The 19,585-nt window shown below is 41.1% G+C and overlaps 1 protein-coding gene across 2 annotated transcripts in view; it reads right to left on the bottom strand.

The window, feature by feature from the left end:
- RP1 (RP1 axonemal microtubule associated) overlaps window positions 1-19,585 on the bottom strand; it is a 612,495-nt gene that overhangs the window by 480,047 nt on the left and 112,863 nt on the right. For both annotated transcript variants that reach the window (XM_077492703.1, XM_077492704.1), the window contains exons 7-8: window positions 4,661-4,812; window positions 689-767 (exon numbers count right to left, since the gene is read on the bottom strand). In XM_077492703.1, the coding sequence (XP_077348829.1) occupies window positions 689-767; window positions 4,661-4,812 (231 nt within the window). The remainder of the gene's footprint in view (window positions 1-688; window positions 768-4,660; window positions 4,813-19,585) is intronic.

Raw genomic sequence — 19,585 nt, 5'->3', positions numbered from 1 at the left:
CAAGCTTTATTGTCAATGTCAAAGCTTAATTGAACAAGCTGAAGCTAGAAGCTAATTGGCTACCATGCACACATGCACCAGATTTTGCACTCTCAAGATTTAGTAAATAACCCACAGAATAAAGCCTGGAGTGAGAGAAGTAAAATTAAAGATGGTGCAGGGCCGCCATGACAGGGTGAGAAGAGGAAGCAACTATGGGGTTAAGGATTGTAGGTGGAGAATAGGGAAGAAATAGGATTGGTTGAAGCAACAGGATGAGGAGGGGTTTGTTGTAGTTTATTTAAGGAAAAGGTGGGGTCTCCTGGACAGAAGAGGAGGGACAGATGACAAGCAGGCAGTTTATTCCATGCTGCTGCTTGTCACAAAATATCGGAGCATGGCCGAGGTGGACAAGATCCCGGCACAGCTGAGGCAGCTTCCACGGGGCCAGAGTGGCTTCTGAGCCAGGTATCTGCCCTGCTAGAGAACCAAGTGCCCAGGAAGGGTAGGACATCCCACGCGCCCAGGCCGCCTAGTACATATTGCTGTAACCCAGCACCTGGCTACACATCACATAGAAAACTGTCACCGGTGTCTTGAGGCACAATCAGGTTCTTTATTACAAATGTACTCAAAGATCCTACTACTATAATCCAACTATGCTGTACAAAACTGACAATACCGAATTTATCACTGAACCGATCCTTACCTGGTTCAAGTCCATCATGTCCTATGATGACAGTGTGCAACTCACCAAGATGAACAGCTTCCATAAAGAAAGTATCAGTCTAAACAAAAGCAATTAAGAAGTAAGTTTTATTAGGTAAAAGCTTAATATAGTTTGTATAACTGGGGATATTGTTTTAAAATATTCTGTAAATGTTTTGACATTCACTTGGATTATAAGAATGACTTTTTAATTTAATTACAATAAAAGCAATTTAGTTATACTACTGTAATCAATTATTTATAATGAAGTCACATAATTGCCAGACTTCATCATTCCAACAGCAGCACAATTTTGTCAATAGGATCTTAATCTTAATCCTGGAAGCCAGGGGAACCAAATTCAAATGACTGTAGTCAAAAGTTTAATAGAGGACTTACTGCTGCATTTGTCTAAACAATAGTCTGTAAGTAATTAAAAATGCTACTAGATACTTGTATGCATACAAATTATACATAATATGATAAGGGTAGTATGCGTGAAATGGATTGGTCAGGTACAGAGTTCTGCATAGATAGCATACCGCACACAGCTATCTGCTCACACTTTGCATTGTTGTCTGTCAGTAACACTTTTCTGTATATAAAGTGAAAAACTGACTGCCAATCCAGCTAGGTTGTTATTATTGCTGTCACAGTTTAGCAATTTGGTGGTAGGATAATGTATTGTTTATTTACAGTTCACTTACTCTGGTGCTGTACCCTTAGACTGGAACTGCTACCAGAGTAGGTCAATAGTTTGCCCCCTCTTTAGACATTCATTCTATGTGTACTGATTTAGAATAGGCAACCCTCTTCTTTCAGCCTGTCCACCCCCTGGTGCCTTGTGTAGCTTGTTGGTGTGATGGAACGGCATGGATGTGACACCAAACTTTCATCCTATACAAGTCTATGGGAATGCTGAAGCAGCTTGAAGCAAGTTGACACAGCTTAAAAGAAGGTCGACTGCAGCTCAAATTCACATGTAAACTATTTCAGAAGCATCTCAAATGCTTAATTTGCCCATTGACACAAAACCTTTAGCTAACATGTCAACTAAGACTTTTACGGTTTTGGTGTCATAAATTATATTCTTTGGCCAGTAGCCTGCTTCTAACCAGCAACCTGGATCTCCGGTGCTGGTGCAAGCAACTTGGGGCAGTCCTTGGCAGAGTAAAAGAGGTTGTAATCCTAAAAAAAAAAAAGAAAGATACTGTTTCTTTAAAATATGTTAAATCGCATAGTGTTTGTGTGGTGTCATTTTTCCCTTTATATGCTGTAAAAAACTTGGTTGATCCTGCCTTTTCCTGTATCTCCCTATGTGTGATGACCATGGTAAGCCACTGCTGAGCCATGATACCGTGGTCAGTTTACGGGCCTCTGTTATCCCACAGTCTCCCCCACTCCCCCTCCCCCTCTTCCTCCCTGCCTGTCAGCTCCTGTGTGTGAGCCAACCCTCCCCTCCTGCCGCTGTTCTGTGTGGCAGTAAAGTTAGTGTTCTCAATTAATAGTTAAGAGGATAGTGGTGCGCTGTACAAAAGAATACTCCAAAGGAGGAAATTAATAATAACCAGTGGCAGTGACCAAACTGATCCTAAACAAAGGAATCAGGTGATATAATCAAATACATTTTTCAGAGATGATATAATATGACTTGATATGCAATAAAGAAACTTATACATAAACAAGTACATTTCCATAAATATAGTGTATATCAAAAAGTATTAAGCGCTTAACAAAAATATCTTTGAGTGTGGGTGATACTGGACCCACGTGCTGGGGGGAAATAGTACAGTGCTGGTCTCCCAACGTGAAATCACAAGTGAAAAGCAGTAAATAAATACAATCAATAATAGACAAAGCTAAAAATATAAATAATAAATAAAATACATTTTTCAAAAAGCAAAAAAGATATTACGTGCCCAAAAATGTTTCCAATAATATAAATCCTAAAGTGCACAGTGCAGCGATATTCTATATCCAATTTATAAAGTGCTGGTGCTTGTAAACATAATTTGGTGTAAAGTGCTGTTAGAGGTGGGTATCCCGTGCAATCCTACGTGGTAAATATATGGGTATCCCCTTACCTTACTGCTGTAAGGTTAGATCGTAAATTTATATATCTTTGGGGTCCTTGGTGGTCGTTCCCTTTAAGGATCCTACTGTGGTAGCCCAGGTCCTGGCTGGCATTCCTATCCTGCCTATTACAAGCAACGTATGGCCCCTTTAAGGGTGGCTTAGGGATGCTCAAGATGGAGGGTCTCACCAAAGTACCATATATAGGGATTTAAGCAAAGAGGAGGGATGCCTCATAGTGTAGTATTTATACAGCATTTATTTTGATTAAAACAAGGTAAAGACAGGTACTCACAAAAAAATATACATCAATGAGTGATGTACAAACGAGTGGCGAGCTCGATTAGTGTCACTTCCGGTGGCAGCAGTCCCGACGCGTGTTCGTCACGGGTCATGTGACTTCATCAGGGGATGAGAGTGTTCTCAATTACTGGCAGACCCTCTGTTATAACAATTTTTTTAATTTCGAATCCTACAGTAAATACCACATTGCCAATGTGTGGTCACGTGACCACCCGCTGACATCAGAGGGAAATCTTAGCCCCTCCAACTGTACTCCTTAGGTTCAGGGGAAGGAAAGCGGAGGGTGATCACATGGCCGCACATCGGCAATATGGATTAGGGTATTTAGGATTAGAATGAAAAAACACCCACATACGCTGAGTTGTATAACTTGTTATAACAGAGGGGCTGCTAGTAATTGAGAACACTGACTTAACAACCACTTTAACTAAACTAGGTTGGGGCAGCACAAGATAACCAGCGTAGGGAGCAGGAAGTATAAATCTATCCATGGTCAGAATACAGTCTGCAAGTTTACAATGTAGGCCAAAATTCTAACCTGTGTTTTAAATACTATTTGACACTAAAATTAAGGCAGTTCCTGCACATACCTTCTTTAATTGTTATGTGTACCCTAAAACCATGTCTTCCCTAAACCGCTAGGGTCACAATACTTCCCTTCTCCACCAATTCCCAAGCAATACTTTGAGTATAAAAAAACGATTTACTTTTTTTTTGAGGGGAAGGAGAGGCAAACATAAAGCAGGGGCGCTAAAGTAAGATACATTGTATATTGTTATCTTTAGCTTTCATTTCAGGGGTTACACCGATTTAGGACTCATCACAGCCAATCCATATCATGTAGTGATGGCACTGTAGTGCCTGAAGGCTTCAAATTCTGAAATAAGGATGTTGTAAATAGCTAACTAGAGTCTAGAGTCATCATTTTATGAAATACCTGACATGTGCTTAGAGTGTAACTAATGGCAAAACTTTTTTTTTTTCGTTTTGAATAGAGTAAAGATGGGTTAGAATTTTTTTTTTATTTCTGCTGTTTGTGCCCCCATTAGGGAGATTTGCCCTGTTCCCTATTATCATCGAAATAAAAGAAAATCACAAATTTTGCGGCAACATCAAAAAAGTAATAGGGGAAAATCTTACAGTGAGCACATTAGATCTGGTGACCCTTGTGATACCCAGGGATTCCCTCATATTGGAAAGATTTCTGCTCACTTCCTGTTTTGGCTATGCGACAGGAAGTAAAGGGAAATCTTCCATGTAAAACACAGATGGCAAAAAGAACTGACAGGGATTATAACCCTCCCTTACTCTATCCAAAATGAAAAAAGTTTTAGGTTTAGTGACACTTTATTAGTGTATTGAAGCTACTTTGACATTCTCACTGTGGAGAAAAGAACACTGTGCTTAATGTTTATAAGAGTTTATAGGGGTGAGAATAATCTCCCTTGCTTTGGGTTGCAAAATATCTTATTTTGCTATGAGTCAGGCACGTGTGGAAGAATAAAATTATTTTAGGATCTGTGTGTGGCTACTCTATGTCTACAGCATGTCATAGCTTGGTAGATCTGAACCATGAAAAAAAATTGTAATTACTTACTTGTCCTTTAAGAAATGGGGTTGGCTTATTTGATCTCATCAATTGCCTTGATCCTGTGTCACCATATTGTCCACTGAGAGACATGTAGACATTCGCTTCTGTTCCTGCATTCCACAGGTCTCCTGTTATAACCTGGATTTTGTATTTTGTCACTAAAAAAAAAGCATGATATTCAATTCAGCAAACCTAATCATTAAATACTTCACATTGATACAGAAAACCCTTAATTTTATACCCGCATACCCTAATGTCCGGCTTACATCACTTTGATTTTTTTATTATTACAACCTGGTCCCACAACAGTTCCCTCTGTTAATGAATACTGATCCCATAATTCACATCCTCCCCTGCTCTACATCCCACCCACAATTTTGAGGTCACATGCTCCACACGACCGAAACCTGCAATGCTTAAAGAGGCTATGTCACCAGAACTGTTAATTCAACAAAAGTCTTCACACAGTATAAAACATATATGCATTCAATGTAGGTATTTTAGTCATATTATTTACCTGAAAACATATCTCTCTTGTGTACATAATTCAAAAAGGCCCAAGGCCAGTTCACACTAGTGTTGGGCGAATGGTTCAGGCGAAGCAAAAGTTCAGCCCGAACAATGCCTGTTTGGCCATTTGGTGAACAACCGCTGCACAGTGAATTAGGGCACAGATCCCTGTCAGAGCCCTGATTGGACAAAGTGATGATGACTTTGTCCAATCACCGCTCAGTGCTCATAGTCCCACCCACAATATAAAAAGGTTCTTTCCCATAGGAACCTTCTGCAGTAATGTTTGGAGTAGAGATAGATAGAACAGGGCTCAGTTTGCTACTAGTGAGTTAGTGCGTTCACTTATTGTAGCTCAGTGTTGAGTGTCCAACCTATGTGTGTGATTATATGTCAGTATTACCCTGTATGTTGTGGTCGCTCAGGTGCTTATCTAATAGTTTTTTTAAATTGTCGATGCTCCCCGCTGAAACCACCACCTGTGGAAGGGAACTCCACATCCTTCCCGCTCTTACAGTAAAGAACCCTCTAAGCAGTTTATGGTTAAACCTTTTTTCTTCTAATTTTAAGTAGAGTGGCCACGCATCTTATTAAATTCCCTTCCGGGGAAAAGTTTTATCCCTATTGTGGGGTCACCAGTATGGTATTTGTAGATTGAAATCATATCCCCTCTCAAGCGTCTCTTCTCCAGAGAGAATAAATTCAGTGCTCGTAAACTTTCTTCATAACTAATATCCTCCAATCCCTTTATTAGCTTTGTTGCCCATCTCTGTACTCGCTTCATTTCCAGTACATCTTTCCTGAGGACTGGTGCCCAGAACTGGATATAATACTCCAGGTGAGTCCGGACCAGAGTCTTGTAGAGTGGGAGAATTATCGCTTTATCTCTTACGTTAATCCCCTTTTTAATGTATGGCAATATTCTGTTTGCTTTGTTAGCAGCGCAGCTTGGCATTGCATGTCATTGCTGAGCATATCATCTACTAGGACCCCTATGTCCTTTTCATACCCTTGCTTCCCCCAGAGGTTCTCCCCCCAGTGAGTAGATTGCATTCATATTTTTGCCACCCAATTGCATTATTTAACATTTTTCCACATTAAACCTCATTTGCTATGTAGTTGCCCACCCCAATAATTTGTTCAGATCTTTTTACAAGATTTTCACATCTTGCAGAGAAGTTATTGCCCTGCTTAGCTTAGTATCGTTTGCAAATACAGAGATTGAACTGTTTACCCCATCCTCCAGGTTGTTTATGAATAAATTAAATAGGATTGGTCGCAGCACAGAACCCTGGGGGACACCACTTTTCACCCCTGACCATTCCGCATACTCCCCATTTATCACCACCCTCTGAACTCACCCTTGTAGCCAGTTTTCAATCCATGTACTCACCCTATGGTCTATGCCATACTTTGGACCTTACTTTGTACAGTAAACATTTACGGGGAACTGTGTCAAATGCTTTTGTAAAATCCAGATACACCATGTCTACTGGCCTTCCTTTATCTAGATGGCAGCTCACTTCCTCATAGAAGGTTAATAAATTGGTTTGGCAAAAACGATTCTTCATGAATCCTTGCTGCTGATTACTGCTGGTGATATCGTTTTCATTACTAAAATCTTGTATATAGTCCCTTATCATCCCCTCCAAGAGCTTGAATACTATTGATGTTAGGCTAACTGGTCTGTCATTTCCAGGGATGCATTTTGGCTCTTTTTAACCACTTTAACCCCGGAAGATTTTGCTGCGTGGTCGTTCGAAGCTGTACTCAAACAAAACTCAATTTTTTCCCACAAATAGAGCTTTCTTTTGGTGGTATTTGATCATCTCTGTGTTTTTATTTTTTGCGCTATAAACAAAAATAGAGCAACAATTTTGGAAAAAACACAATATTTTGAACTTTTTGCTGTAATAAATATCTCAATTGTTCTTTAAAAAAGCAAATGTTTTTCTCAGTTTAGGCCAATATGTATTCTTCTAAATATTTTTGTTAATAAAAATTGCAATAAGCGTATATTGATTAGTTTGTGCAAAAGTTATAGTGTCTACAAAACAGGAGGGTAGATTTATGGCATTTTTATTATTGTTATTTTTTTTTTACTATTAATGGCGGCGATCTGTGATTTTTATGGTGACTGTGACATTATGGCAGACACATCGGACAATTTTGACATATTTTTGGGATGATTGACACTTATACAGCAATCAATGCTATAAAAATGCACTGATTACTGTGTTAATGTCACTGGCAGGGAAGGGATTAGCACTAGGGGGCAATCAAGGGGTTAACTTTGTTCCCTGACTGTGTGTTATAACTGTAGGGGGAGGGGACTGACTATAGGAGATGACAGATCTCAGTTCCTAGCTATTAGGAACTCATGATCTGCATCTCCTCTACTCACAGAACAGGGATTTGTGTGTTTACACACCCGTGTCACAAGCATCGGCACCCCCCCCCCCCCCCCAGTGCAGCGGGCGCATGACGACCTGCCGCAGTATAATGATGGCTGGTTGGCAAGTGGTTAAAATATTGGTGCTGCATTGGCTTTTCTCCAATCAGCTGGTACAAGTCCAAAATTTAGGAACAATGGTCTGGCAATTACCCTCGGGTGCAAGCCACCTGATCCTGGTAATTTATTAATGTTAAGTTTTCCAAGTCTATTTCAAATTCTGTCCTCTGTTAGCCATGAGGGTGCTTCCTGTGATGTGTCATGAGGATAAACACGGCAGTTTTGGTTACTAAAGCCCCCCGATTCCCTCATGAAGATGGAGGAGAAGAATAAATTCAATACCTTGCCCTCTCCCCATCCTTTGTAACCAGATTTCTTTCCTCATTTTTTATGGGGCCAATATGGTCTGTCCTCCCTTTTTTACTGTTTATATACTTAAAGAATTTCTTGGGATTTCTTTTGCTATCCTCCGCTATGTATCTTTCGTGTTCTATCTTAGCCGCCCTAATTGCACCCTTAGATTTCTTGTTGCATTCTTTGTAAATTCTGAATGCTGATGATGATCCCTCAGTCTTGTATTTTTTAAAGGGCTTCTCCTTTGCTTTTATATGCATTTTTACATCGGAGTTAAGCGATTCAGGACTTTTGTTCGCTCTTTTTTCATTTTATTTAATTTAATAGGATGCACTGGCTAATGCCCTTATTTAATATGCTCTTAAAGCAAACCCATTTCTCTTCCATGTTCTTTGTTCCTAAGATTTTATTCCAATTTATATCTTCTAGCAACATTTGTAATTTAAAGAAGTTGGCTCTTTTGAAATTCAGTGTCTTTGTATTCCCCTTATGTTTCCAATTTTTGTGATTTATACTGAAGCTAATTGACCTGTGATCTCTCCTAAATTGCCCAATATTTCCACATCCGTGATCAGGTCTGTATTGTTGGTAATCAGTAGTTCTAGTAATGCTTTGTTTCTCTTATAGTATTGTGTGAGTATAGTTTTTTTTTTTTTTGGTTGCTGCATGTTTTTTTTGTTTTTTTTAGTCCCCTGGCTCCCCCCTTTTTTCCACAGTTTTTCTGACTGAGACGCTGGTGTTCCCCCTTTTTGATATGCATTTATAGATATTACATTTCTATCAGCCCTCAATTTAAAGCGCACCAAACAGCACTTTTCATTCAGCTCGATGGGCACTGATAAGAATGGTCGGCACTGGTAAGCTGCATTCGGTGGGCACTGGTAAGCTGCATTCAGTGGACACTGGTAAGCTCAGTGAGCACTGGTAAGCTGCATTTAATGGGCACTGGTAAGCTGCATTTAGTGGGCATTGGCAAGCTGCATTCAGTGGGCAATGGTAAGCTACATTTAGTGGGCACTGGTAAGCTTCATTCAGTGGGCACTGGTAAGCTCAATGGACACTAGTAATCTGAATTTGGTGGGCACTGGTAAGCTGCAATCGGTGGGCACTGGTAAGCTTGATGGACACTGCTAAGTTGCATTCGGTGGGCACTAGTAAGCTGCATTTGGTGGGCACTGGTAAGCTCAATGTGCACTGGTAAGCTGCATTTGGTGGGCACTGGTAAGCTGCATTCAGTGAGCACTGATAAGCTGCATTTGATGGGCACTGATAAACTGCATTCAGTGGGCACTGGCAGGCTGTATTTGGTGGGCACTGGTAGGCTGTATTTGGTGGACACTGATGAGGCTGCATTTGGTGGGCATTGCACTGGTAGGCTGCATGTGCATGCATGTATCTACCTGTGTGTTCATTTTGGATTATGTGCGTGTGTCTGCCAGTCTGTAAATTTCATTTAATGTATCTGTCATGCAGATTGCACATATACAATGATATTGCATACAAACAAAAACCATCACAAACACACACAGAAATCATCATAAACACATACTGACATTACAAACACACAGAAACAATGACACCCAAGCAATAGAAATTACTTTCTCGAGATAGGGGTACTTAGGATTTTTTTTTTAGACCTGCACGGGTACTTCACCATAAAAGGTTGAGAAACACTGCTATACACAGTACAGATGTGTCACTTTACAGGCAGACTAAGGGGACCCCCCCCCCCCCCCCCCCGGCACTATATAGTTTTTCATTGTTACTGTTTCACTTTAAACATCATTAAAATCACTGCTCCTTTAAAAATTATCTTCTTTAAAAAAAAAATTGCATTGATACATGTCCTCAAGGGCAGTACCCAGGCCCCCATATCCTTTTTATGGCCAATAACTTGCATATAAGCCTTCAAAATAGGCACTCTTGATTTTTCAAGTGTGGGTCCCATAGACTTTAATGGGGTTCAGAGTTCGGGTCCGAAATTTTGCAATGTTCAAGAGTTCTGGTGCAAATCAAACCGAGGGGTGTTCAGCCCAAATTTAGTTCAAACATGTCCGGTGCGAATTTCCCATCCGTTTTCCCTACAAATTTCCAAAGCAGCTGTTCAGCTGTGATTTCCAGATATGGTTCAGATGCAAATTTTCAGAGCCAGCAGCCAGCAGCATCTTTAACAATAGCTGGTTGTTAAGGAGTGCGCCAGGAAGCTGGTCGCCACTTCCTTAAAGAGGAAGTAAACCCTGATGAGTTTACTTCCTCTTTCATTCCCTGCAAAGGTAAAGCATAATGGACTACTATGCATTGCATAGTAGTCTATTATGTGTCACTTACCTGACACAGGAGCCAGCGATGTCACCGCTGTCCCCTGTAGTCCGGCACATCCAACTTCTCGGTGGGTCTCGCAGCTCCGCCGCTGTGATTCGTCAATCCAGCGAATGCGCACGGGAGCCGCCACGCACGGCATATTCGCCGTAGACAGTGGTGCCTGTCTTTCGGCAAATATCTCCTAAACCGTGTAGGTTTAGGAGATATTTCTTGGACCTACAGGTAAGCCTTAATCTAGGCTTACCTGTAGGTCAAAGTGTGTTGTAAGGGTTTACAACCACTTTAACAACCGATGACTCGCTGAACGACTTCCCCGCTGACAGCTGGATGTTGACCAAAGAATTGCCGGTAATGACAAATACAAAAAAATGGCGTGGGGTCTTCCCCAATCCATACCAGGTAGTTAGGTCTGGTATGGATTTTAAGGGGAACTCCACGGCAAAAAAAAAAAAGACATGGGGTCCCCACAAAATCCATACCAGACCCCTATCCGAGCATGCAGCCTGGCAGGGCCTAGTATGAATTGGGGGAGACCCCCATGCTGTTTTTTTATTAATTTGTGTTCAAAACTGAGGACATGTGTGATTCAAATGCATTCCCATAGAAGGCAATGAGCTTGGAATTTGCATCCGAATCACATTGCAGTGCTCAGAAAATGCAGTGCTCTTTACGAATTCCCACTGAAATCACACTGCACCACAGATATGTGAACCGGCTCCATAAAAAGCCGGTGTGGTTCATGTCATGTGGATCAGATATGGTTAAATAAGCATCCAATTTGCATATATGTGAACAAAGCATAATGGGCCGTACACACGATAGGATTTTCCAACAACAAATGTTCGATGTGAGCTTGTTGTCCGGCCATGTGTATGCTCCATCGGACATTTGCTGTCAGAATTTCCAACAACAACTGTTCTTAAATTTTCCAACAAGAGTTGTTATCGGAAATTTCGAGTGTGTACACAACTCCGACGCACAAAAGTCCACACATTCTCGGAATCAAGCAGAAGAGCCGCACTGGCTGTTGAACTTTTCTCAGCTTGTCGTACGTGTGTACTTCACCAAGTTCTTGACGTTCGGAATTTATGACAACATTTGTTTGACCGTGTGTATGCAAGACAAGTTTGAGCCAACATCCGTCAGAAAAAAGGCCACGGTTTTGTTGTCGGAATGTCCGATCGTACATAGCATAAGACTTTGGGTTGTGCTGAGGATAAGGTCAGGTCAAGAATATTCAACTATGTTCAGATGAAGATCTGACGGAGCTTCCTGGGTAGAGTTTTGATTACATTGTTCCTTTCTGGCAGTTTCTAACTGCTGTCTTGGCTTGCCCAGCTCCTATGCCTTTCACCTCCCTTCATAACCTTTAATGCAGAAGCCAGGTTAGGAGCACTTTGGTGAGTTCATTGGCGGTGGCACCCGACAGCAGTTATGTTCACCTGTTCTTGCTCCTGCCAGATCTTCATTGTGAGGTCCTCTGGGAGTCATATAGCCATTGTTGCAAAGCTTCCTGGGGATACAGAGCCTTTTCTGCCCATGCCTACAACATGCTCTTTTAGTGTGATGGGGGGACCATATATTATACCTCTGAACAGTGGGTGGGTTCTCCTTAGCATTAAACAGAGTTTTTTTTTCCCATTGCAGGGTTACCCTTTAAACATACTGACCATCACCTTTTTTTTGCAGCACATCAAAATTGATGTATTAGTAATGGGCTAACACTCATTGTGTGCTTAAAGTTTACAGTAGCAAATAAATGTATTCAAATGTGTAATCAATCATTTAATTATAATACATACATATCTCACAAAAGTGAGTACACCCCTCACATTTTTGTAAATACTGTATATTATTATATCTTTTCACGTGACAACACTGAAGAAATTACACTTTGCTACAGTAAAGTAAAGTAGTGTACAGCTTGTATAACAGTGTAAATTTGCTGTCCCCTCAAAATAGCTCAACACACAGCCATTAATGTCTACACCGCTGGCAGCAAAAGTGAGTAAAATATTTACAAAAATGTGAGGGGTGTACTCACTTGTGTGAGATACTGTAAAGTGGTTGTAAACCCCAGACATTAAATATGAAGAAAGCATATGGCTCTATAGCAGGGGTGTCAAACTGGATTTCATCGCGGGCCACATCAGCAGTGCGGTTGCCCTCAAAGGGCTGGTTGTATCTGGGTCGCACTACATGCAGAGTGCAGGGTTCAGGATTACGTCAGGATTATGCTACGTACAGAGAGCAGTGTTGAACCATGCAATACATACAGAGAGCACGGATTTAAGGGTGGGCTACATACAAAGTGCACGGATTCAGGTTTGCGCTACGTACAGAGCGCTGGGGGTTCAGAGGTGCGCTACTTACAGAGCGCAGGGGTTCAGAGGTGCGCTATGTACAGAGTGCAGGGGGTTCAGAAGTGCGCTACGTACAGAGTGCAGGGGTTCAGAGGTGCGATACATACAGAGTGCAGGGGTTCAGAGGTGTGCTACGTACAGAGCGAAGGGGTTCAGAGGTGCGATACGTACAGAGTGCAGGGGTTCAGAGGTGCGCTACTTACAGAGCACAGAGGTTCAGAGGTGCACTATGTACAGAGCACAGGGGTTCAGAGGTGCGCTACTTACAGAACGCAGGGGTTCAGAGGTGTACATCTGTGCAGGCGTGCTCCAGAGTCCTTCTTCTGTGTACATTCACACAGAATGCAGGACTTGGCCTCGCGTCACTGGATTTAATTGATAGCAGCGGGAGCCAATGGCTGCGCTATCAATCTAGCCAATCAAAAGCCGAGACAACAGGCAGAGAGATAGAATGCGTCTCCGCCGAGGGAACGAATGGGCTCAGGTGAGTAAAACGGGGGGGGGGGGGGGACTGGGGGGCTGCTGCACTACAGGAGATGCATTAAGGTGAAAAAGCATGAGGGTTTACAACCACTTTAATAAGTCAAAGCTGTACACATATTAGTCTAATGATACTAAATGTAGAAGTTTGGCTTGAATTAGACTCCTTCCACAAGCCACACCACTCTGGCACATTTCACATTCATAAATTTAAGTAGTAGTAAACTCATTTTTTGAATTTGTACCTACAGGTAAGCCTGTAATAAGACTTACCTGTTTGTAGAGTGAATATGGGTACAGTGAGATATTCATACTGGATGCAGCCGGCGATGTCACAGGCACATGCACTCTGAAGGGACAGCATACCATGCTGGACTTTCAGAGCTCTACACCGGAGCTGAGGACTCCCACGCACCTGCACAGGAATGACGTCATGGCAGGCTCGCGAACCCGGAAGGAAGATTGGGAGAAGCCCTGTCAGTGGTAACAGTGCACCGCTGGAGGGCTTAGTTTTAAGTTAAGTAGTTCATAATGTGCTAGTATGCAATGCATACTAGCACACTATGCCATTGCCTTGCAGGGGATTTCTTTTTTTTTTTTTACGACCACTTTAAGTCTGTTGAAGGGTAAAATGTGTCAGGGGGACATGGCTTATGGGAAGAGACTAGATGAAGTCAAACTTCTACATTTAGCATTGCTAGGCTGACATGAGTGCAGCTCTATTCTATTTTGTAGTATTTTTTTAATATTGAGCTTGGCTTATACCACCATGCTTATACCATGCTTATAGTTTTGGAGTTTTGGAGTCATCATGTAATTGTGTAATAATCAGTGTCTTGCTTTTGGTGTATATTTTGTTTGTATTGTCCTAAATTTGTGTGAAATAAATTTGATAACATTTTATATTATCTGTGATTACTATATATGGGTACCGTAATAGTCCCCTTTACTATCTCTGCTCAAGGGTACTATCTGGAGTAGCCCTCCTATGAGCTTCCCTTCACTTTCTCTATACAATTATGGGATGATGGTACCTACCCCTATGTTTTCTTATAACCCTTTGAGGCGCTATCACTTTAATCATCATGTAGTCTGTGCGGTGCTTTCTTTCTAGTGTCACAGTCAAAGCTGTGTTCACTTTTGATACCCAATCATGTGTAAGAGAAATAAAAAAAAAAAACTGTTTTTGCTTGCACGCAATTGAATGATTGAAACGAACATATTTTCACTTTTTTTACTAAGCTAAGTGAACATAGCAACCTGTCAACAATCATTTTTGATTGTTCCAATTGTTTTAGACACGTAGACATTAACATTTGGTTTCTGTTAGTTATAACACTTTGCACATAATTGCTGTTCTTTTCCATATGTTAATAAATAAGCCCAGATGCAGTTTGCTTAGCTTAGAGTCTAGTTTTTATAGCAAGACTTATTTGCAGTATATTGCTGTTATTTAAAGTATCTGACTCTGCGATAAAAATGGAATACATTAGAAGAAGAATAGGGTTGGATGTATATGGAAATAATTAAAAATGACTTCAAGCCAAATATAAATGGAGAATACCACTTTAATTAATACAATTTAGCCATGTTCTACTTACCCTCTTCTGACTTCAGTGCTGTCCCTGGCTTCCTTCTGAGTCCAGCATTGCTGCTTCTCCTACTTGGGTCATTTTTCCCATTTTCTCTGAGTCTAGCCTCTGAGTCAGAGGAAAAGGAATCATCTGGGGGTAGGGGGTACATCAGGCAGGCTGAGCTAACAGTACTCATAGAATGAACGGTGCTCACATGGAGGTATGCCCTTGTCCACGCTGTACTACTTACGTTCTCTACCCAGTAGGCGGTGCTGTGCCACTGTACAGATGGAGCTGAGGCTCCAAGAAACGTTGTTCTTCTACAAACTTCGTAGGTCTCTCAGGAGAAGCAGCTCTCTGTCTGGATGCTGCAACTCCTAGTGACCTTTGCGGCCATCTCAACTCCTGGTGACCTTTGGTGGCCACCTCAACTCCTGGTGATCTTTGGCTCAGTGCTAATATTAAGAAGTGCCCTCCTGGGTTTAGCATGCTTTTGTGAGTGGATAGATTAAGAACAGGATTCCTGCTTGCTAGGGTGAGACTGAGCATAGGGAAAGATTCCTGTTCAAGGAGGGACAGAATAGGGAGACCGCTGACACTCCACTTCTGTCCAGGTCAAGGGAGCCACTGCTGCAGACCTATATCGAGCCTAGAAGAGCCATTAGTGTGTCTCTGGTCAGCCACCCCTCCAGCAAACACCATACTTGGTAAAGTAGGCCTGTGTGTCTTTGCTGAATGGCCTGCAGTTACAAACCAATGCCTCACTGTATGTCTTATGCTGCAATCTGTGCCATTAATGCCTGGACATTTGCACTACCTGAATATATACTGTGTAAGAATAGAGGACTAGTGACTCTACCAGTGTTGCTACAAGTGTTACCACAAGTACTACTGCAAGTTTACTTTAATTAACCTTGTTAACTACTTAGTAAAATATCTTACTCCACCACCTCCAACTTATACCACCATTTGGTCTCTTTGTGAGTGCTCCCTCTTTTTGAGTATCAAAATGCTTTGCCCTGTCCACAAGGTCTTAGCAATGAGTATGCTTTCTGGATCACAGAAATTAATTAGCTGAAATGTAATATGCTCATATTTTGTCTTCCCTATTACTCCTCTTTTTTCCATCATCAAAACAATAATGACATTTTTAAACAGATTTTTAAACAGACCCAGTGATGTCAAGTTTGGGTAGCTGTGCTTCTCTATGCAATGCAGGTAGATAATTGCTGGTGGGGGGGCTGACAGGGTGCTATACATTACCGCACTCTGTTTCAACACTCATCTCAAGAGCCCTTTAGGAGTTATGCAAATATAAAGATGCCGTGATGGGTGGATGTCAGTCTGGAGATATAGACATTCTTAAGAAGGCTGTGTTTGCATGCAGACTGTCCTAATGCCTAGTGCAAGACTGAAGATAAGGCTGAGTTCAGCTTTTATTTAAAATGTCTGAGTCTATAACACAATATATATACTGCCCGAAACTCCACAGAGATATGGCAATGGACATAGTGGGCACTTTCAGGACTTCCAAGGTAGAACATGACTAATTAAATAGTAGGTTTATTATACCAACGCTTCGGTAAATTGAACCTCGTGACTTGGTGAAAGATTGATATTGGTAGAATAAATCTACCATATTATTATATAAATTGATATGTATACAGTATCTTACAAAAGTAAGTACACTCCTCACATTTTTGTAAGTATTTTATTATATCTCTTCATGTGACAACCCTGAAGAAATTACACTTTGCTGCAACGTAAAATAGCAAGTGTACATCTTGTATAACAGTGTAAATTTGCTGCCCCCCCAAAACAACTCAACACACAGCCATTAATGTCTAAACCTCTGGCAACAAAAGTGAGTACACCCCTAAGTGAAAATGTCCAAATTGGGCCCAATTAGCCATTTTCCCTCCCCGGTGTCATGTGACTCGTTGGTGTTACAAGGTCTCAGATGTGAATGGGAAGCAGGTGTAAATGTGTTATCGATCTCACTCATACATAGTTATATAGTTACATAGTTAGTCGGGTTGAAAAAAGACCATCTATTTCACGAAGAAAAAAAAAAACCACAATCCCATATACACAATCCTTCACCCACAGAGGAAGGCAAAAAAAAACAGCAAAACATGCTCCAATTTGCTACAGCAGGGGCAAAAATTCCTGCCTGATCCCCCGAGAGGCAATCAGATTTTCCCTAGATAAACTTTACCTATAAAGGTTAGTACCCAGTTATATTATATACATTTAGGAAAGAATCCAGGCCTTTATTAAAGAAATCTATTCCACATTTTCACAGCTCTTACTGTGAAGAAACCTTTCTGTATTTGGAGATTAAATATTTTTTTCTCTAGACGTAAAGACGTAAAGTCCTCTGTGATGACCTTAAAGTGAATAACTCCAAGTTCACTATATGAACCACTTATACATTTGTACATGTTGATCATATCCCCCTTAATCTACTCTTCTCAAGAAGGAATACATTCAGTGCCTCTAATCTTTCCTCATAGCTCAGCTCCTCCATGCCTGTTATTAGTTTAGTTGCCCTTCTCTGCACTTTCTCCAGTTCCTCGATATCCTTTTTGTAAACTGGTGCCCAAAACTGAACTGCATATTCCAGTTGAAGTCTTACTAATAATTTGTACAGGGGCAAAATGATATCTTGCTCTCTGGAGTCCATACCTATCTTAATACAAGAAAGGACTTTGCTCGCTTTGGAAAATGCAGCTTGGCAATGCATGCTATTACTGAACTTGTGATCTACCAAAAACCCCAGATCCTTCTCCACTATGGATCCCCCCAGTTGTACTCCACCTAGTATGTATGATGCATGCATATTCTGTTTGACAACTTCTGTCTTTCATGAATCCATGCTGTCTGTTGCGTAAAATATTTTTTTCCAGCAGAACTCGTTTATGTGGTCTTTTATTAAACTCTCCAGTATATTCCCAACTGTATAAGTTAAATTAACAGGTCTATAGTTACTTCGTAAAGACTTGAATCCCTTTTTAAATATGGCCCTGCGCCAATCCAGTGGTACCATTCCACTCATTAACAAATCCCTAAATATTAGAAACAATGGACTTGAAATGACCAAGCTCAATTCTTTTAGGATCCGTGGGTGGATGCCATCTGGTCCAGGTGCTTTATCCACCTTTATTATTTCTAAATATTTCTGGACCATATCACATTTGAGCCATTGTGGATCATTTGGGGCTGTGTCACTACCATCCCCATTATGGACATGAGCTCCTCCATGCTCCTTTGTATACACAGAGCTGAAGAACATATTTAATAAATTTTCCTTTTCTTTGTCCCCAGTCACCCACTCTATATTATTTTGTAAAGGACTTACCATTAATATATTTGAAGAATCTTTTTAGGTTTGTCCTACTATCTTTTGCAATCTGTCGTTTGTTTTGAATTTTTGTGTCCTTGATTTCCCTTTTACATATTCTGTTATATTCTTTGTAACATTTAAATGATGATAGCGTTCCTTCGTTTTTATATTTTTTAAAAGCTCTTTTTTATTATTTATAGCCATTTTAACTTTGGCCGTGAGCCACATAGGTTTTATTTTTAGCCTTTTAAACTTAATGCCCATGGGAATACTTTGCAGTGAGTTGACAAACAGTCACTTTTATTTTTATTATTATACAGGATTTATATAGCACCGACAGTTTACGCAGCACTTTACAACATTAGGGCAGACAGTACAATTCCAATACAATTTGATACAGGGGGGAATCAGAGAGCCCTGCTCGTTAGAGCTTACAATCTAGGAGGGAGTGTCAAGTTATACAAAAGGGTAATAGCTGTGGGGGATAAGCTAATGGAGAAAATAGTGCAGTTGTTAGGATAGGCTTCTCTGAAGAGGAAAGTTTTTAGGGATCACCTAAAAGTGGATACATTTGGAGACAGTCTGACAGATTGGGGTAGTGAATTCCAGAGGATACTTTGAAGAATTTCCATTTCTGTTCTGTGTCCATTGATGCCAATATTCTGTCCCAGTCAAAGTCCTGGAGAGCAGCCCTCATTCTTGGAAAATTTACTCTCTTAAAGTTAAGTGTTTTTATCTTAGGCCTCATTCACACGAGGCGGATCCACTCAGTGCAGTGCGCCAGCTCAGCAGGAGATCTCTCCGTTGATCTCTGCTCACTGAGTGGGGAGGGGCCTGTCAGAGCGCAGCTGATTCCTATGGAGGGATTGGACGAAAATGGACAGCATGTCTGTTTTCATCAGATCTCATCCGATCCGCCCAGATGGATGGCGAACGTATCACCATATGTCTGATTTCAGCGGATCGGATGGCAGACAGATGTCAGCGGACAAATCTCCGCTGACATCCCTCTCCCCATAGGAGTCAATGGATGGCCCTCTCAGATCCACCTGAAAAATGGATCTGAGCGGGCTTGCTGCGTGAAAGGGGCCTTACTCTTATGTTTTTGTTGCTTACAGCTAACATCAAATGAAATCATGTTATGGTCACTGCTACCTTTTAGATGAATATTGGTAATAAGCTTTGCATAGTTTGAGATTACCAGATCCAGCAGAGCATCATTCCTAGTCAGGGCCTCAATAAATTGGACCATAAAATTGTCTTGTAATAATTTTATAAATGTTTGCCCTTTAACTGTCCCAGCAGTGCCATTACTCTAGTCAATTTCCGGGTAGTTAAAATCCCCCATTATTATCACTGTCCCAGCCCTTGGAGCCCTTTCCATCTGTGCAAGGAGCTGAATCTCCACCACCTCACTAACATTGGGTGGCCTATAACAACCTCCAATGACAACCTTTGTAGTATGCAAACCCATGCACAGTTCCACCCATAATGCTTCAGACTCATCACACTCTCCATCAACTAGGTCCT

This window comes from Lithobates pipiens, unplaced genomic scaffold (genome assembly GCF_037356315.1).
Source record: "Lithobates pipiens isolate NorthernLeopardFrog02 unplaced genomic scaffold, aLitPip1_a1.2 Scaffold_19, whole genome shotgun sequence".
In the NCBI taxonomy this organism is placed as follows: domain Eukaryota; kingdom Metazoa; phylum Chordata; class Amphibia; order Anura; family Ranidae; genus Lithobates; species Lithobates pipiens.
The sequence above is the reverse complement of the archived record's forward strand: the minus strand, read 5'-3'. Positions and strand labels throughout refer to the sequence as shown.